This window comes from Takifugu rubripes, chromosome 7 (genome assembly GCF_901000725.2).
Source record: "Takifugu rubripes chromosome 7, fTakRub1.2, whole genome shotgun sequence".
NCBI lineage: Eukaryota > Metazoa > Chordata > Actinopteri > Tetraodontiformes > Tetraodontidae > Takifugu > Takifugu rubripes.
In genome coordinates this window covers 16825784-16845783 of record NC_042291.1, presented here as the reverse complement: position 1 = coordinate 16845783, position 20000 = coordinate 16825784, and the positions used below count along the sequence as shown (strand labels likewise).

Genomic DNA, 20000 nt, shown 5'->3' with positions numbered 1-20000 from the left:
GAGTGAGAGTTTGTGTGAGTTAGTTCCGTGAGCACACTCGCTCGTGTTTGTGTCTGTGTGAGTGTGAGTGAGTGAGTGTGAGAATGAGTGAGTGAGAGAGTTCCGTAAGCACGCGCGCGCACATACGCGCACACGCACGTAGTTTTCTTTACGTAATATTTTGAAAGGTCTAATGTGCATGTGTGTGTGTCTGTGTGAGTGTGCGAGTGAGTGTGTGTGGGGGTGTGTGAGTGAGTGAGTTCATAAGCACATGCGCGCACACACGCGCACGTATTTTTTTTACGTAATATTTTGAAAGGTCTAATGTGCATGTGTGTGTAGTGAGTGTGGGTGTGAATGTGAGTTAGTGAGTTCCGTAAGCACACACGCGCACATGCGCGCACATTTGCGCACACACGCGCACATATTTTTTTTAAACGTAATATTTTGAAAGGTGTAATGTGCATGTGTGTGTGTGTCTTTGTGAGAGTGAGTGTTTGTGTGTGAGTGTGTTCTTACGGAACTGACGGGCGGAACTTTTGCTGCACCGTACGTGTTCAAGCCGGACCCATTTAGTGACGGACCTCACATGCCGACGCGCTCCACTCCGCGTTGACCTTAAGTGGAGCTTTGCCAACGTTTAAGTCGCGTTTTTATGATACTTTCACATGATCATTTTCAGCGTCATTCGGAATTTTTTTGTCTCTAGAAATTGTTCATTTCGTGTGTTTTCGCGGACTCTAGCTGGGCAAAATGCGCCTTACGTTGCAGCTGTTTATCTCTCACGGTCGGGTGGCCCGTAAAATGGGTCTGGGCCCGGAGTCCCGAATCAATATCTTACGGAACATTTTAACAGGACTTGTCCGACATGAGAGGATAGAAACCACGGCGGCCAGAGCCGATGAAGTCCGATTTTACGCCGAAAAGGTAGCGTCGCAGTGAATTCCGCCATCGCCGCGAAGCTTCATTATTTCTTCATTTGGTACCGAACAGAGCCGCTCCAGTCATTTTAGTGACGTTTCTGATTGTTGGAAGAAATCTTTCTTAATTGAATGATCAGTGGTTAGTTGGAGCCTTAATTATTCACTTGTGAGTGTTGTCAGATTGAGTGTCTCAGTCTCACTGACATTGTTGGTTCAGCATCCAAATGTGTAGGAATAAAGGACATTTTATTCCCACCAAAACTGATGCAATGTGTTTTCTGGCCTGGTTTCCTCAGCTGATCGATTATGCTAAAAAGGGAGACACAGATGAGAAGGCAATGAAAATGGCCAGTTTTTGGCTGACGGTGAGTCTCTGCTTCAGCTTGGCTGGTGGAACTTTTAGTTTGTCTACATTTCCATTCGTGATGGGGTGTCGTCGTTCTCATTTGAGTCTGTTTGTATCTCTTCAGGAAAAAGACCTGGTCCCGAAGCTCTTCAAGGTCCTGGCACCGAGGTTCGAGACTCGGGCGAACGGTTACACAAGGATGGCGCGCATCCCCAACAGAGCGAACCTGGACAGGGCCAAGATGGCGGTACTGGAGTACAAAGGCAACCCCCTCCCTCCACTTTATCCTGTGAAAAAACCAAATGAACTCTGGCTCATCAACCAGCTGCTGAAGGGCTACAGACAGGAGGCAGAACAGTGCAGAGTTTAGTTGGTGCTCGGCACGGGGCCACGACATGGCTCTCAACCATGGGAGAGTCTAGTTCCTCGTGACAGATAAGATCTGGACTAGTATTAATGTTGGATTGCGTAATGTTTGTCTATAAATATGAGAACCTCCTGCAGTGTCCAGTTCTTCAGACAGTTGAGGGTTGTTTGGAGCAACCGGGTCAACATGTTACAAAATGCCTGGAATCTACTTTAAAACCCTCCATAATCCTAAATGCTGTATTTCCCAAAGGTGCATAACTAGAACACAAAAGAAATGTATTGACCATATACATTAGAACATGTGACATCAGTGGGCGGAGTCAGGATTTGACTCTCCACTTATATAGAGCTACTCTCTATTGGTGGTGTTTTCATTTCTGCCATCGTTGGGAACACAGAATTTAGAATCCTTCAAGGTCAACGATGAGTAAAAATGTATCAGTCTTTAGTGAACTGCTGCTTCACTTTAAACACAGGTTTATTTACGTGCATTTGAACTGAAGTGTTTGATCCATCAAGAGGAGCCGGAGCAGCTCGTTATGTTTGGCTCGTTATGTCGAGCATTTCCACCGATGGTTTGGGCTTTTTTGGGTGCATTTGTTCAGATGCTAACGGCTAAAGGCTAAAGGCCGGCTACGGCACCAGCACAGGAAGGTTAACTCCTCGCCTCTCTTCCGAATGGCGGAAAAGGAAATATTTCCTCTGATGAAGAAAAAGAAATGATTGCTAAAGTGTAAGTTTTCATGTGATGCTGTTCCTGAACGAGTTAGTTTATTTCCTGTGGTTGGTTGAGAAAATATAGCATAAAATATCTATATGATTTCCTTGTCCCATCAGGTAAAGAGAATAAAAGCTAATAATTAGAGACAAACAAAGACATGACCTCTAATAAAAACCATCTTTTATTAATTTGGCAAAAAAAAAGTATCTGTACAGCTTTAGTCATGTGACACCATTGGAACAGTGATGTGCTCTTTGCTTCTGAGTGGCCTAAACGCTGTGCTCGTTTCTATCATGCACGTGTGTCACCCCGCCACGTTCACCAAAGGTGAGTCGATCAGCTCCACTGGCCCCTCAGCGTATCCATGGCAACCGTAACAACAGGCAACAGCGGACAAAATGGCCGACAGGTCTGATATAAAGCAGACAAAAACAACCCGTCGTCCGAGCAGGTAAAGAGCCGAACGGGCGGATTTTAAGCAAATGTCGATTCAAAGAAGAAAAACAGGTGAGAGAATTAGTGTTCGGTCATTTTCACACTGAGCTCCAGGGAAGAGATGGACAGGAACAGCTCCTCTCAAACGTCCCCACTCCAAGACAACGATATTCACACGTCCGGAATGCTGCCGCGTGACGGGAGCATTCCTCGGAGGTGACGTCATCAGGGAGACGCGGGAACATTAAAGGGCTCCATGCAGGACACGCGGGCACCGACGCCTCGGTTCACCTGCAGCAGAAAACAACCAGGTGGAAGCAGGAAGAGGCGAGAAACATCCGGCAGGAGAGTCGCCTCGGTCCTTGTGCTCTATCAGAACATTCACCAGTGTCCACGCACACGCACACACACACACACACTGTCCAAATCTTTGAAGTCCAATTAAAATTCATATCATCTTCATTCCGAGTATCCACTGAAGTGAGAATCAGCACATTATTTCCGGTCAAACGAAATCCTTTTGTAAGCTTCTGTGAGATTCTACCTTTCAATACACACAAAAGCGTTTATGGTCACCATGACGTACAAACGTTAGCGTCTGGACAGGAAGTACGGTACAAACATGCGGTTTACAAGTTCCTACGGTAAACATGACATTTCACATTTAAACATCAGCATATCAATTTCCAACGGTGATGAAAGCATATTAGAATATAAATGAAGCAGCACTGTCCAATAAATATGTTTTATCAAAATGTGTGGAACATAAAAGATGTCTGTGATGTCATGGCAACAGAACCTGCTGATGGTGGAACCTGGTGGACCTCCTCTATGTGTTGAAATGAAACCTCTACAGAGCCGTTGGTCTTCCCAGGTTGAGCTATTTACACTGTTGCAGGTGCACATCCTCATCATTATCATCATCTTCATCATCCTCCTCCTCATCATCATCATCATCCTCCTCATTCTCATTATCATCATCCTCATCCTCCTCCTCATCCTCCTGAGAAGCTTTGAATCAATGCATTTTGAGAACGTTGCTCATTCTGCCCGTCACAGCTTCCTCCCTCTCCTCTTCCTCTCTCCCCTCTTCCTCTCTCTCCCCTCTTCCTCCCTCTCCTCTTCCTCTCTCCCCTCTTCCTCCCTCTCCTCTTCCTCTCTCCCCTCTTCCTCCCTCTCCTCTTCCTCTCTCCCCTCTTCCTCCCTCCCCTCTTCCTCCCTCTCCTCTTCCTCTCTTCCTCCCTCTCCTCTTCCTCCCTCCCCTCTTCCTCTCTCCTCTTCCTCTCTCCCCTCTTCCTCCCTCTCCTCTTCCTCCCTCCCCTCTTCCTCCCTCTCCTCTTCCTCCCTCCCCTCTTCCTCCCTCTCCTCTTCCTCCCTCTCTGCCTTTGACTGGTCAGAATTAAATATTTATTGCTTCTTTATTCTGGAACAAGTTCAGCACTTCTGTCCCTTTTTCTGAACATTTTTATTATTAACAGAAACACTTTCTCTACTTTGTAATTCTGTTCGCCCGTCGTTGCCAACCTCCCCACCATCGCTCTCTCCCTCTCAGGCCTTGGTCCCGACGCCTGTTCCTCCTCCTCCTCCTCCTCCTCCTCCTCCTCCTCCTCCTCCTCCTCCTCCTCCTCCTCCACTCTGCATGCTGAAATACTCAGTGAAGGACGGGAGTCGAGGCGGCAGCGGGGGCGAGCGTGCGGCCGGGCGTGGGGGGATGGGGGGCGGGGGAGGGGCCAGTCCTGATGACAGGTCAGCAGCAGTTGTGATGATCTTGTGCTCGCTGTTCCTCGGAACCTCGGGTCCTTTACGGGCCACCGTCTCCTCCACCGTCTTCACGGGGTCCTAGAAGGATAAAATGGGTCACGTCAGCAGCAGCAGAGAGGAAATACACGTTTGCTATATTTCTTAACCATTTCTGACACATAATAGTTTAAATTTATGATGAATGAAACCGTCCCAACATCTTCACATCAAAAAAATCCAAAAAGGTCTGAGGCTTCTGGTGGAATCGATCATTTGGTGGAGTCATTGTGTTATTTCCATTAACTGGGAAGCCCTGAAGGCCTCGTAGCTGCTGCTTTAAGAACACACACTTCTGGTCGTTCTACCGGTTGTTGTTTTTAATTCCACATTTACAGATTTAAGTTTAGTGCATTTTCAGAATGACGTCATCGCGATTGTCTCATTTCCTAAAACTACCGAATTTGATTTGGTGTGAAAAAAACCAGGTTTTATCTCCGTGCGACAATCCTTTATAAAGAACTACACATTTCCTGATGGCTCGTTAGTGGCTGAACGTATATGGAGCACATTTCAAAAATGTCTAGTCCAAAACCACGACAACTACAACAGTAACGGAAAATTCCCAGACTAAACTACCATGTTGCAGAGCCAAGTTGGGATTTCTGGGCTCCTCGTGGTGCTCCCAAGGCTACAGAGAGAAACAGGGCCTTTAATTTAAATTAAAGTAGAAATATATCATTTATAAGTCTTTGTTCTTGAAGGAATGTTCCAGGTTCAAGGTGCAGCCCAGAATTGTGCCCCCCCAGGACCAACTGGACACTTATGTCAGTCCAATTCTTGGCTATTGTGGTTCTACGGTGTGTTGGGCGTAGCATACTTCACCGTACTCTAGGACAAGGATCCTTCATAAACATGAAAATGCTGCAAAGTGCTTAGATGTTGCTGCTTCCTGTCCCAATCCAGTTATTTTATCTTGTTATTCCCTACATTTATTATTTGTGTACTTTAGCTCAACGGCTACAGTCTCAATAATATGACAGCAGCGTTTAACTGTGACACGCCCCCAGATGTGGACACCTGTATCTAGTAGTCGTCAGGTCGGGTCTTGTGGACATGTGGAGAAGCAACCAGTCTGAAGGAGACACCACACCAGTCAGAACCAGAAAGATCCTCCCAGTTCGTTATCCAATCAGGCCCCCGTTATTGACCATCGACTAAACAATGGTCATTTAATGACACATTTGATTGGTTAATTACATTTTTAATTACAATTAATTACATTCCTAAATATCTTGATGCAAATGACCTGAAACTCCCGTATCGGTTGGAGTGAGCACGGGCGTATTTAGAGCTAAACGTCTCCTCTACAACCCAGAAGAAGAGAAAGGAACAGCAAGAGCTGGAAGACATGATGAGCAGCAACCAAAGAGGCCTAAACAGCTTAATTAATGAGAAAGAGACAGCAAAGCTATGCAAATGGAATTGTGTGAGCAGGGTACGAGCACCAAAACAATCAATTACAGAATCAATCACAATGAATTAACACAGACAACTGGGCCAGCTGATGAGAAGATTTAGGAAACATTAGCAAGACAGGATCAGACAGGATTCAGAAAGATCCTGGGGGGGTCGGAGGGGCAACATCAACGTCGCTGTCACCTTTAATGACACACCCAGAAGGTAAAGAGGAGGACTCGCTGGAGGTCCCTTCGATGCCATCGAGCTGATCCGAACTCCTGAAACGATTCCTAATCAGCCCAAACTTCATCAACTAGTCACAAAGCTTATAATCAGATCCAAAATCCAAGATGAAGGGACCACTGACTCCGGCTCACTCTGCCTTTTTATCAGACATACTAATAATAATTTATTATTAATAAATTCATAAATTATTATTATTATGGATTTAGGTGGGTTTAAACATTACGTTATTAAGGATGACCATGGTTATCTCTACGGGCCACAGCGAGAAACAGGCTGCCTGAGCTGCTATATGACACCTAGTGACTCCCCAGGTGTCCCGAACTGGACAAGCTAATCCCAAAATGGATCTGGACCAAGAAGCCTAAAGCGAGAGAGGGTTCAAAATCGAAATCTGAGCTGTTATTTTTGGGCTGCATAACTAAAATTGTTAATAATCTGGGCTCAAAAGGATCGTCTTTCTGTCCTCGCCATCCAAGACGGCCAAATAAAATGAATATGGGCGACTGGAACAGAATCACTTTAAATTATGGAATTACAACTACATTTGGCCTGTCCAGACGTTTAGCACTTACAAACACTGGATTTCTAATAATTTTGTGGCCTCTAAACTAGATACAGGTTAGAAAAAGGCGGCAGGATGGTCTCAGCAACACTGTCCACCTTAAAATCAGCTTTGGGAGGAACGTGAACTACCAAGCATGGATGTCTTCAACTACCTACAATCAAGGACTTTCTCATTACAAAACACAGAGCGAAGCTGCTAAACTAATGCTGGATGAGAAATGAGTCAAATAGCACATGATATGTGTGAAGAAATGTCTTCTAACGTGCATTTGGTCGCTAATTCAAACGTATGGAGGGGAATTAATCATGAGGCTCTTTCAGTCTAATGCTAAATTTGGCTGCCCCCCCCCCCCCCCCCCCCCCCCCCCCCTGGGGCTGATGGAGCGACAGGAGAGCTCGCCGTGCCAGAGGAATCGGATCTATATTATCAGACCCATACTCGTTTATTTCACTTGTTATTTCTATTCGTTATTCTGTGTTCGTATTTATAGTCTGTATCACTTGGGTCACGCAGAGGAGTCAGGTGGGACCTCAGGTGTGGGGGGGTTAGGTTTGGCTCAATGAAAAACACTTTTTATCAAGCGTCTGAATACTCACTGACTGGATGGAGAAGAGTTCAGTGAAGTTGGGCTGAGAGTCTCCCAGGAAGGAGCTGTTTCCGTAGGCGTGGTGGGGGAAGCCCTCCGCCCCCTCCTCGCCTTTGGGACTGGACATCAAGATTCCAATTTGAGATGTTCGAACATGATACGGAAAGTTTTTGTTGGCAGCTGAAGGTCGGGTGATAGCCTAAGACAAAAGTAAAGCTGTGGTTATCGAGAAGGTCAGAGGTCAGAGGTCCTCAGCGTGACTAAGAGAACCCAAACCCGTAGCAGCGTGTAGCCACGAGCACGAGTCTCGCTCATCAGCAGAGAAGGTTGGAGGTGAACAGAAGCAGACGATGATAAGAGCAAGAGCCAATCAGCATCAAGCAGCTTTGACTTGAGAATGGTGAATAAATCAGGAATCAATGTGGCAAAAATGATCCTCAAGTAGGGAGAGCCCAGCTCGTCCTACCAACCAGAAAGACCATGTGAGCATACAGATGGATCCCCAGTTGAATGCCATTGACGATCTTCTCCCGGGCCCAGCGTGGAATCCCAAAGTTGGCAATCAGAGCCATAACAGGCACGGCGAAAAACCTGGAGGAGACAAGCGAGGCCGATTTAGCTGATACTGTCGACACCGATGAGAACAAAGCTGACGATGAGAGGCCAAATGATAAGGACTGGAGCAGATGTGTGGATAATGAGGTGGGAGACTGCGGCTGCAAGGAGAGAGAAATGCAGAGATAATATTCATTTCTTTTCCTAATGGTCTTCAATGAACTGAGACTCCGATAGACTCAGCCTGTGCTGAAGCCACCACACCCCCCGTAGGAGGGCAGCCGATTCTAATGGAGACCTCATCAGCTCAAGAACAGCTACCTGCAGGAGTTTGGCCACGTAATATGTGAAAAATATGCATCATTAGTGGGTGTAAACCAGCAGATTTCCCCTTTTATTTTACAGAATATCATTTATTCAATTCAAATGAGATGCGAACCGCTGACTGCATTTCCCAGCCCATCTGTCAAAGGGAGTGAATGTTAATGTTACCAGAGCGTGTATGTGGTGAAGAAGGGGACGTAGAAGGGCTGCTTCTCTGGGTAGTGCTTCAGAGACACCAGGACAGCATAGCAGAACCACACGTAGGCCAGCAGCTGCAGACCCATCAGCCCGTAACCTGCGGGGCTGTCGTAGGCATAGAGCACCTCGCCCGGGTCAAAGAACTGCCGACAAAACATCAGATCAGGCCAAAGAAGTTAAACACTTAGACAAACTCCTAAAGAAGCAGGAGCCTGTGTCCTACTTCCTGAGCCGAGGACAGAGCTCAGGCTGCACGATCTGCCCGTCTTTGACATCGACACTCCACAAATAGGTCATCAGCAGCGTGGGCGAATGTGGCACGCGTGCACGCATCTGCGGATGCTGGATTGTGTTTCACAGCACGGTGAGGGGGTAGCGTTAGCCGCCATACAGGGTTACGCTTCCTACATAATACATCTGTCAGTGTCGACCTCTTTAGGACCAACTCCCAAGTGCACGGGAAGCCCTCTCGGATCTTTATATTAGCTGCAGTAGTAACCTAGTTTGGTAGATTCTTAGCAGGAACTCCCCTGAGTTTGAGCTCTTTAATAGCAGCGACCACGTGAGAGGGCAGATAAATCACGCTGCTTCGCGCCTCAGCGTTGCAGCGAGAGCGACGGCTTCAGGCTCCAGAGGATCTCATCGCTCAGGTTGTTATTAGCGTTACGCAACTGGCATCAGTGGCTCCTAGGTGCACAATAAATTTGTGAGTGTTTCCCATTAATTGTGATGACTGCAGCAGCAGGACTGCAGGTTTAGCTTTTCACTTCTGAGCAGCTTTATTTTAAAGCCACAAACAGTGAGACTCCCACTTTCAGCGTTTTATTTTACAACACAGCATCGGAGCAGATGAGAGAAATCTATTTTGGAAACGGTGAGACTGGCGAAGCCGCTGCAGCACGCAGCGAGACGCAGCTGACGCCGTTATTAATTCATGAGCTCAGACACTCAAACACGATCGCTAGTGAAATCTGTTTCCACCCTCACACACCCGGGGGGCTGTCATTAATGTGTGTGAGGAATCTCGTAGCGCGCCAATAGCAATTCCTGAAAACCCCGAGAAAACAGCTTTAAGCTTTATAATCTCAGTCACTTCCGTTCACCGTGCACAGGGCGCGTGCAGGTCGGTTGGTGGTCCGGGTTTAGTCTCTGATACCAGCTGAAATCTTCCTTCAGCACCTACTTTGTAAATGTTCTACCACTTCCAGTTCAAGCAGAAGTTACAGCGTGATAGAAAACAAGCGCTCACGTTTAGTGATTTTCAACACATGTAATAAATCTGTAACAACGTCACGAGAGTGTGGAGGAGGTTGGTGCAGGGTGCTGCTACCTCTGCCTCGTAGATGAAGAGGATGACGTAGGTGATGGTGTAGACAGTCATATAGATGCTCAGCTTAACTGACCCACTGTGACTGATCCTGGCCCTGCACACACACACACACACACACACACACACACACACACACACACACACACACACACACACACACAGGTGAGGGGTCTGAAAAGGCGGCTTCATTTAAAAACCAACAGCTGTTCTCCGCTACAGAGCGCAACAACAGATTAAAACCTGAATTTTTATGAAATCCCAATTCACCGACTGACGCTGCAGAATTCCCCAAACATGGTTGTGTGGAGGGTTCAGCAGCTTCTGAGTGGGCCACAGGTAGTTATCCCCAAACTCTACACTTATTACTGAGAAACAGGTCATTGGCTGATGAAGAGGATGATGAAGATGCAGTTCTGAGTTTCTTTCAAGGGGATTTAAAAAGTTTTAATAAGTGAGAGATCCCAGATTCTTCTGGACCAGGAGCAGGGCAAAAGCCTCATTTTCCCCTTTTCTTGGCTGCATCACTTCCGAGTGGGTCTGAAACAGGATCAATCTTCCAAATATGAGCAGTGACGGACGTCCAAATTCAAACCCTATCGGAGACGTGGCCTCAGCGGCTTCTCTTCTTCTCAGAAGCTCAGTTCTGTGAACGGCGTCCCACAAAGGTAACCTTACTGTTAGAACCGCTGGCACGGCTGATAACTGCAGTTTAGAATTGAAGCTGGTAACATCTGCAACATCATATTCCAGCGAGAAAGTCATTTATTTAGAATGGAGCAAGATAGAAGCGGAGGTGGAGGAATTGATACATTATGGATGGCTCAACTTATCTTTAACAACACCTGCTCCGGGACATTCACGGGTTTTCCACACCAGAAAGCTGTCGTATCATAAGCTGCAGGTCACGGGTGGATGACTGACAGTGGCAAACACACACTGAAGAAAGCTGCAGAAAGGCACAAGCCCCCACCTGGTCACAGTGAATCCTTTCCCCAACAATATGAGCATCAGCAGGAACACCAGGAAACTGACGGAGAAAAGTAATTTCCCTGGAGACAAGCGGAAATTGAGACAGAAAGAGAAGACAAAGGGTAATTGGACTGTGGTTTCAGAACCCCTGATATCGGTGTGGAAAGATAAAAATCAGGTCACCACACACACACACACACACACACACACACACACACATGCAGAATCAGGCGTGGTGGTCGGGTCTCGGCTGCAGAACTCACCCAGGATTTTCAGGCTGCTGTTGCCGACCCCGTCCCGAGCATACAGGCCCCAGTAGACACAGTGGAAGAGCAGGCTGAGCACTGCCGGGAGGGAAGATGCACGGAGAAAAACCAGGCGTGGAGGGAAGAACAGGAAAATGTGCATGTTGGGAATCGGGACAACACGTCGGATACGTAAACATCAGAGACCAAGAAAATGAGAAGAAAGAGAAGCAGAGAGGGTAAAAAAAGGGAGGGAACAGATGGGAAACCAAAGGGATGAACAAGAAGAAAGAATGGGGGTTATATCTGCACATTGGGAATATATTAACAGATGTAAGCTAGGAAAGGCTGCGTCGCGTTCCCATGTGCCAGGACTACCCGTCAGAGGGAAGCAGCTCTTACCTTCCACACCTGCTGCCGTCATGAACATTTTGTAGGTGGTGTGAAGAAGCTGCCGTCCCTTCAGATGATCTGCAGGAGGAAAGAGGAGGAAGAGCTGGATGGGATGTTTGCACGGGCCTGGAAACAGCAACAGATGGAGGACGAGCAAAGACCAGGAGCAAGGAGCAAACGTGCACGTCTCTGATGGACCAGCTTTGCCAAAGCTTTGACATCTTCTGTCTGCGTCGTCTGTTTGAGCCCCATTTTAAAGGTTTTTCACTTCATGAACTCATCACATCAGCCATAACATGCTTGTAGAAATGATACATTTCTACAATATAATATCATTTTTATAACTTTCATTATAAATGTCATAGCAGCACCTGGTCCCAGTGCGTTTATAGTGCGACACCACTGCACCTGTAGTGCTCACAACGTGCACACGCACGAGCTGAATACGGGCTCAGCTGGGCTGCTCATGTGTTTAGTTAGGAAACCCACCAGTTAGCAAACCCACCAGTTAGCAAACCCACCAGTTAGTAAACCCACCAGTTAGCAAACCCACCAGTTAGTAAACCCACCAGTTAGCAAACCCACCAGTTAGCAAACCCACCAGTTAGCAAACCCCAGCGTTCTTAAACGGTTGCACTTTCTGCTCGTGCAGTTCATCACAAAGCTGCGACGCTCGAGCCATCGTTGAACCTTTGGCAGAAGTTAACCTGGTCACCCGTTAACCTGGTCACCCATTAACCCGGTCACCCATTAACCTGGACGCCCGTTAACCCGGTCACCCATTAACCTGGACGCCCGTTAACCCGGTCACCCATTAACCCGGTCACCCATTAACCTGGTCACCCATTAACCTGGACGCCCATTAACCCGGTCACCCATTAACCCGGTCACCCATTAACCTGGACGCCCGTTAACCCGGTCACCCGTTAACCTGGACGCCCATTAACCCAGTCACCCGTTAACCTGGACGCCAATTAACCCGGTCACCCGTCAGACTTCAGCTTTTGTTGGATGTGTCGCAGACGTCAAACTCAAGATGAGTGAATATTTGCAAAGATCGATCAGGTTTATCGGTGTGAACGTTAAAATCTTGTGTATTCAACTGAATTTAGGTTAAAAAGGATTCTGAATCATCATGTGCTGTTTTTATTTACGTTCTACTCACTGCTTCAACTTTAATGGATTTGGGGTTTGTAAAATGGAGGTAATTTAATAAAAGCTCCATGGATCCTATGAGTAGCCCGAAATGACCAATATCAGAGGGAGGGAACCAGGGATGGGACCAGGGATGGGACCAGGGATGGGACCAGGGATGGGACCAGGGATGGGACCAGGGATGGGACCAGGATGGACAGGGATGGGACCAGGGATGGGACCAGGGATGGGACCAGGGATGGGACCAGGGATGGGACCAAGGATGGGACCAGGGATGGGACCAGGGATGGGACCAGGGATGGGACCAGGGATGGGACCAAGGGATGGGACCAAGGGATGGGACCAGGGATGGGACCAAGGATGGGACCAGGGATGGGACCAGGGATGGGACCAGGGATGGGACCAGGATGGGACCAGGGATGGGACCAGACCGAAGGATGGGACAGGGATGGACCAGGGATGGGACAGGGGATGGGACCAAGGATGGGACCAAGGATGGGGACCAGGGATGGGACCAGGGATGGACCAGGATGGGACCAGGGATGGGACCAAGATGGGACCAAGGATGGACCAGGGATGGGGAACCCAGGGATGGGACCAAGGATGGGACCAGGGATGGGACATGGGATGGGACCAAGGATGGGACCAAGGATGGGACCAGGGATGGGACCAAGGATGGGACCAGGGATGGGACCAGGGATGGGACCAAGGATGGGACCAGGGATGGGACCAAGGATGGGACCAGGGATGGGACCAGGGATGGGACCAAGGATGGGACCAGGGATGGGACCAGGGATGGGACCAAGGATGGGACCAAGGATGGGATCAGGGATGGGACCAAGGATGGGACCAGGGATGGGACCAGAGATGGGACCAAGGATGGGACCAGGGATTGGACCAGGGATGGGACCAAGGATGGGACCAAGGATGGGACCAGGGATGGGACCAGGGATGGGACCAAGGATGGGACCAAGGATGGGACCAGGGATGGGACCAGGGATGGGACCAGGGATGGGACCTCTGGCACATTTCTCCACCATTAGTTCTCAGAGGAAACACTTACAAGACTTACTCACCTTCCATGTCAGTTTTATAACAAATGTAATGAACAGGGCACTCAGAGCCTTTTAAAGTCAGAATAAATGATCATCTTCAAGAAAGAGGAGAGAAAAGAGCTAAAATTAGGTGGAACAGACCATACTTACAGGCAAAGTAGCAAGAGAGGAGGAACACCATGGAGAAGATGACCAGAAACGTGATGTCTGTCTCCAAGATTCCTGCGGTCGAGAAGAGAAAAACAGTAAAAGATACATAAGAATAAAAAGCACGATGTCCCAACTAAAACATGGATGTTGAGAGGACTTGAGGAGGAGAAGTGAAGGCAGAAGGAATCACTTGAGGCAGGAACAAATTGAGGATACTGATTCAGTTCAGAAGCAGATCCAGAATCAGTGAAGCTGGGAGGATCCATTTCGAGGCTACATGAGCCGCATGCGTTCATCCACCATCGTTCATTAGTTCAGCCGTTCCTCCACTTTATGGGCTGTGCTAAGTGCTGCTGGCTCATCCCGCCGGATATTTCCTCGGCATTCCCTGCGTCTGCTTACCAAACTCGTCTGCGGAGAAATGCTGCGTCCAGAAAGACTGGCCGTTGGTCAGCTTCATCTCATACTCCAGCTGCAGGCCATCGCCCTGGGGTGGAGAACAGCAGAAGGTCGTCTTCAAGGGTGGGGAGGGCTCACGTTAGCCTGGAGTTAGTCAGTCAGGAGGGGGGTGTTTGGTGGGCGTCATTAGAGAGTAGAAGGGATCAGGATTATGGGATGTGCACATGTACAGAGCAGTTAAGGAGCAGGTGCTGATAAAACCCAAACTTTACAGTATGATTTAGAAAAGACCCCAGAAGCTCCGGTGGGCTGGAGTAACGTGATAACCCGGATCAACAGAACCAACCATCTGATGGAGCCTTTCTGCTGTTGTGTTTCCAGAAGAAGGAGACTATCAATGTGGAAAATGTGGAAAATGTTGCACGTTTCACTTCCTCAAAGGAAGCTGAAATGATCAAAGCGCTCTCAAACGCTTCTCAAAGCCTCCAACCTGAGAAACGTTGCTGTCCCTGGACCTGATAGCTGCTCCTGTCCTGCAGCACGGCAGCAATGTTCTCCATCACTGGAGGAATTTAGACCCCACTCCTACTCCACCCACACTGGGGGGGGGGGGGGGGGGGGGTTCCAGCACGTACGGACTGGTGGGGCCCTGCTACAGCATCACAAACACACTCAAAACCTTCTTAAAGCCAATCACAAGTGGACCTGCTGGTGGCTCCTCCAGAGGCTCCATCAGGTCCATCCATCACTTCAGCCATCATCTAAATCCCAAAGACCCAGTGCGGCTAAATGCTAAAAGCACGACATCCTGAAGGGAGCAGATGCTTTTTCACAGCATTAACATGAAGGAGACAAACACGTAGCATCTGTGTGTGACAACGTGAGCGGTGTGTGTTTAAGTACAAGTGGAAAGTGTTGAGAACACACACAGGGTGAAGACACACAAGAATAGGGTGACGATCAGAGCACAGAAAGCTCATTTCACACATACACACACACACACACTCACACACACACACACACACACACGCACACACACACAGACTCACACACACACAGACTCACACACACACACACACACACACTCACACACACTCACACACACACAGACTCACACACACACACTCACTCACACGAGTTCAAAGCTGGTGTGGTTGGCAGGGAAAAGGGGGGACTTTGATTTTATTTGGCTCAGAATACATCTCAGTCCCTCCATCAAACAGGGTGGGAGCGTGCACGGAGCGTGCACGGAGCGTGCACGGAGCGTGCATGGCCACAAAATCAATACCGATGGAAAGAACCAGGAGAGAGATAAAGAGTTTAAAACCACAGGAAGACTCTGTAATACTGAAAAAATTAGGATTAAAAAACAGAGGGGATAAAAGTATAAGATAGATCGATGCAGTAGATACAGAGATACAGATACAGAGATACAGGTACAGAGATACAGGTACAGAGATAGAGATATAGAGATACAGACTCACACATACACACACAGACTCACACACACACACACACACAGTGTGAATGGAAGAGCAGAATGTGTCCACGGGACCGTGCACCAGGTGCCACGTCCCCGAGAGTGGGGACCAGCTTGTATCCTATAGAATCTATAGTCCCACAGCATCGTGCAGTGTGTCTGTGTGGCGTGATGTGGCGCCCCACGCCGGTCCTCAGGAAGCATCCTTCTAATAATACTCCCTTCAGTCGGCGCTCTCAGGCGTCACCACAACACACACCCAGCAAAACAAGCTTTCACACATGGAAACACACCGACATCCCAGAATATGACACTGACAGGCAGGCAGAAACACTGATATTCAGCAGGGAGTGTTGCTCCCGCTCTAACACACACACTCACACACAAACGCACACTCACACACACACAGGAGGGGGGCTGAGGGGGTGTTTACATATCACTGAGTCACTGACACTGGAAATAAGTGATTTCTGAATTAGAAGTTGCTCTTGTCTCCCTGCTGCAGCTCTGGGGGGGGGGGGGGGGCTGCTGCCTTACACAACTATAGTCTCTTCATACAAACTCTTCACAGGGACTAATGTGTCTCCAGATGTGCCAGATGCCTTTATGGGGGGGTCGGGTGGGTCAGGCCTTACCCCACACTTGCTGAGAGCGATGTACCACCATCTCTCCCTCACCGAGCGGAAACTCCGGCCACCCACACAGCTTAAAGCCTGCTGGTCTCCCTCTCCCTCCACCTGAGAGACAGAGACATGAGAGACCCAGTGCATGAGGGGGGTGGGGGTGGGGGTGGGGGTGGGGGTGGGGGTGGGGGGTACTTCAGAGACACACGGAATTATCGCAGTCGAGTGGGAGACGAATGTACGGCGATACAAATAGATTCCGCCCTCCAATGTCGGCTGGCCAGTTGCTCCTGGAAAAGGTAGAAAGACGAAGGAGTCCCAGTGGACTCGGTTCTACTGGTCCCTCTGTGCTGGACTGGCAGCATCAGCAGTAGAGGACTTTAGCTCGGAATGCTGTTCCACTTCCTGTTTCTGTCTGCAGTAAACAGGAAGTGGAAGCAACAGTAATCGCTTCACGGAGCCAAAGCGAACGTACGCGAAGACGAGAATTGATGCATCCAAGTCTGCCAACAGCACGATTCTGCCGCTCGTGCTTTTATCAGGACGTGCACGTGCTCTTACCATGCAGCCGGACCACGTGTAGCGCGTGGTGAGGTTGATGACCTGGTTGTTCTCCGGCCTCAGCACCGCCTCCTTCTGATAGCAGTTCTGATGGAAGATGTTCGCCAAATTCAATCAAAAGCAGCTCGTTTCCAGGCAAAAAAGGCAGAAATCAAATTTGCATTTTGTCAAAACAGACAAAAATTGTCGTCCCACGATCGACCTTCTCCCAGATTAGATGGTTCCACACATTTACGTTTTCAGCTTCACTCCATCAGCCACATTTCAACAACCCCCAAATAATAAAAACAGAAGATTGAAAAGGCCAAACTGAAGGAATCAAATGGAGCAACTCATAGAGCAGCAGAAGAAAAACAGACTCTTCTAAGAGAAGGAATCCAGACATGGTGTAAGATGTTCCTGGGAGGAAGAACCTGGATCCTGGATCACCAGATCCTGGATCACCAGATCCACCACCAACATTACATCCCTGGCTGAGTGAAATCCCAACTGGTTTGACTGGAGCATGTTCCTGTAAACTGTTCCTGACCTTCAGCTTCACTGCTCCTGAACAATGTGCTCGTGGAGGGCGGAGTCAGCATCTTCTCACCTTTTCCGGGCTCTTGTACACAGCTGGCCACTGGGAAGAGTCGTCGAAGTAGAGCAAAATGTTCTGACAGCAGCGGGACTGAACACAGGAGGGAGACGCTGTCATTTCCACCGGCAGATGACAAGGAACACACACACACACACACACACACACACACACACACACACACACACACACACACACACACACACACACTGTCCTACCTTTGGATAGCGAAACCGGAAATCTAGACGTCCAAATTCCGTGAGAAAGCAGAAGCGCGTGAGGAAAACCCAGTCCTGGAAAAAGGATGCACCGTTATTAAGATCCAGTTTTGGATCAAAACCAACCATCAAAACCCATCATAGAGTATCGCAGCGTTTCTCCGATGGATCTGGTCCATGGAAATCTGAACACACTCCTGCAGGAAAATCCTGCAACAACCGTACTCAAAAGGAAAACAAGACAATCGTTCCGCACCTGACGAAGACGTAGCCAGAAAAAGCAACAACAGCGGGAACAAAAGGACAAAAGTTTTACAAAAGAGGGAGAGTTGAGACGGAGGAGAGGGAAGAGAGGGGAGGGAAGAGAGGGGAGACGGAGGAGAGGGAAGAGAGGGGAGACAGAGGAGAGACGGAGGAGAGGGAAGAGAGGGGAGGGAAGAGAGGGGAGACGGAGGAGAGGGAAGAGAGGGGAGGGAAGAGAGGGGAGACGGAGGAGAGGGAAGAGAGGGGAGGGAAGAGAGGGGAGACGGAGGAGAGGGAAGAGAGGGGAGACGGAGGAGAGAGAAGAGAGGGGAGACAGAGGAGAGACGGAGGAGAGGGAAGAGAGGGGAGGGAAGAGAGGGGAGACGGAGGAGAGGGAAGAGAGGGGAGGGAGGGGAGACGGAGGAGAGGGAAGAGAGGGGAGGGAAGAGAGGGGAGACGGAGGAGAGGGAAGAGAGGGGAGACAGAGGAGAGACGGAGGAGAGGGAAGAGAGGGGAGGGAAGAGAGGGGGAGACGGAGGAGAGGGAAGAGAGGGGAGGGAAGAGAGGGGAGGACGGAGGAGAGGGAAGAGAGGGGAGGGAAGAGAGGGGAGACGGAGGAGAGGGAAGAGAGGGGAGACGGAGGAGAGAGAAGAGAGGGGAGACAGAGGAGAGACGGAGGAGAGGGAAGAGAGGGGAGACGGAGGAGAGAGAGGGGAGGGAAGAGAGGGGAGGGAAGAGAGGGGAGACGGAGGAGAGGGGAGAGAGGGGAGACAGAGGAGAGGGGAGAGAGGGGAGACGGGAGAGAGGGGAGAGACGGAGGAGAGGGGAGAGAGGGGAGACGGAGGAGAGAGAAGAGAGGGGAGGGAAGAGAGGGGAGACAGAGGAGAGACGGAGGAGAGAGAAGAGAGGGGAGGGAAGAGAGGGGAGACGGAGGAGAGAGAAGAGAGGGGAGGGAAGAGAGGGGAGAGAGGGGAGACAGAGGAGAGGGAAGAGAGGGGAGACAGAGGAGAGGGAAGAGAGGGGAGACGGAGGAGAGAGAAGAGAGGGGAGGGGAGAGAGGGGAGACGGAGGAGGAGAGGGGAGAGGAGGGGAGACGGAGGAGAGAGAAGAGAGGGGAGGGAAGAGAGGGGAGGGAAGAGAGGGGAGAGAGGGGAGACGGAGGAGAGAGAAGAGAGGGGAGGGAAGAGAGGGGAGGGAAGAGAGGGGAGAGAGGGGAGACGGAGGAGAGGGGAGAGAGGGGAGACGGAGGAGAGGGGAGAGAGGGGAGACGGAGGAGAGGGGAGAGAGGGGAGACGGAGGAGGCTGCTGTGCGTGTGTGTGTGTGCGTGCGCGCACACACACACACACACACACACACTTATATACAACTGATGTATGTATGGAGAACAAAGGAGAGAATTCCAGTGAAGGAAGAGGGGGATATGAGATCCGGTTAAACTGCAACTAACTCTGGAGCCAAACCAGGGTCAGGAAGCAACGGTGCTCCTACGACGGCCTTCGTGTCCTCCTGGACCTCAAACGTCTCCTTTAAGGTCCGAGCAGAACCTCACACCACCGAAGAATATTTAGGAAGATTCTGCATAAAGATTCTTGGTGTTTCCAAACTGGCCGCGAGCACGATGCCCTTTGATGTTTCTTTGATGTTTCTGATGCTTCCAGTATCAGAGAATATAGGGACTGTGTCATGGGGGAGGGGGGGTGGGGGTGGGGGGGATCTGGGGGCTTTAATGCTGCACTTCATTAAGCTGGAGCGAATCTGACCGAGCATCTTGTTCCGCTCCCACTTGACACGAGGGCTCGATCAATAAAACACTCAAACGAGAGAAAACTCATTTGCTCCCATCAGGAATTGACTTTGTGTGTTTTCCAGCACCAACCCTGGTCCCCCCCCCCCCCCCCCCCCCACACACACACACCCCCACACACACACCCCAGGGCTGATCTAACCCTGGTCCCCCCACCCACACACACACACAACCCCCACACACACACACCCCAGGGCTGATCTAACCCTGGAGTTGGTCTCCAGAAACCTGAACACGTGCACGTGTCACAATGAGAAGAGGATTTAAAATAGATATTTTGTAATGACACCATTTTGTTTGTATTTAAAGTTGAATCCCGGATATATTTGATGTATATCTGCTTTCTTATGGAGCG

General features: G+C 49.5%; 2 protein-coding genes across 4 annotated transcripts in view; one reads left to right on the top strand and one right to left on the bottom strand.

Annotated features, from left to right (window-relative positions):
- The first annotated feature begins 732 nt into the window (after nt 1-732).
- On the top strand, nt 733-2419 carry mrpl17 (mitochondrial ribosomal protein L17). The gene is made up of 3 exons (XM_003979503.3): nt 733-906; nt 1199-1267; nt 1373-2419. Exons 1-3 carry the CDS (start codon nt 733-735, stop codon nt 1616-1618), a joined length of 489 nt encoding a protein of 162 aa, XP_003979552.1. The 3' UTR covers nt 1619-2419.
- Nucleotides 2420-4096: 1677 nt separating this feature from the next.
- Nucleotides 4097-20000, bottom strand: part of tmem145 (transmembrane protein 145) — a 22153-nt gene continuing 6249 nt past the window's right edge. The window contains exons 2-16 of one of the 3 annotated variants that reach the window (XM_029839328.1): nt 17598-17672; nt 17395-17472; nt 16806-16892; nt 16257-16358; nt 14145-14229; nt 13743-13814; nt 11392-11460; nt 11008-11088; nt 10746-10824; nt 9776-9869; nt 8416-8588; nt 7839-7959; nt 7379-7567; nt 6173-6249; nt 4479-4612 (exon numbers count right to left, since the gene is read on the bottom strand). In XM_029839328.1, the coding sequence (XP_029695188.1) occupies nt 6175-6249; nt 7379-7567; nt 7839-7959; nt 8416-8588; nt 9776-9869; nt 10746-10824; nt 11008-11088; nt 11392-11460; nt 13743-13814; nt 14145-14229; nt 16257-16358; nt 16806-16892; nt 17395-17472; nt 17598-17672 (1380 nt within the window). In that variant the 3' untranslated portion in view covers nt 4479-4612; nt 6173-6174. Of the gene's footprint in view, nt 4613-6172; nt 6250-7378; nt 7568-7838; nt 7960-8415; nt 8589-9775; nt 9870-10745; nt 10825-11007; nt 11089-11391; nt 11461-13742; nt 13815-14144; nt 14230-16256; nt 16359-16805; nt 16893-17394; nt 17473-17597; nt 17673-20000 lie in introns of all 3 variants that reach the window. The other 2 variants (XM_029839326.1, XM_029839327.1) reach the window with 2 other exon arrangements.

Excerpts from the sequence above, each read along its gene's own strand:
- mrpl17 (XM_003979503.3), top strand. The coding sequence starts at position 733 with ATGCGCCTTACGTTGCAGCTGTTTATCTCTCACGGTCGGGTGGCCCGT. Across the intron at positions 907-1,198 it reads TCCGATTTTACGCCGAAAAG|CTGATCGATTATGCTAAAAA; the intron begins GTAGCGTCGCAG and ends TGGTTTCCTCAG. Across the intron at positions 1,268-1,372 it reads TGGCCAGTTTTTGGCTGACG|GAAAAAGACCTGGTCCCGAA; the intron begins GTGAGTCTCTGC and ends GTATCTCTTCAG.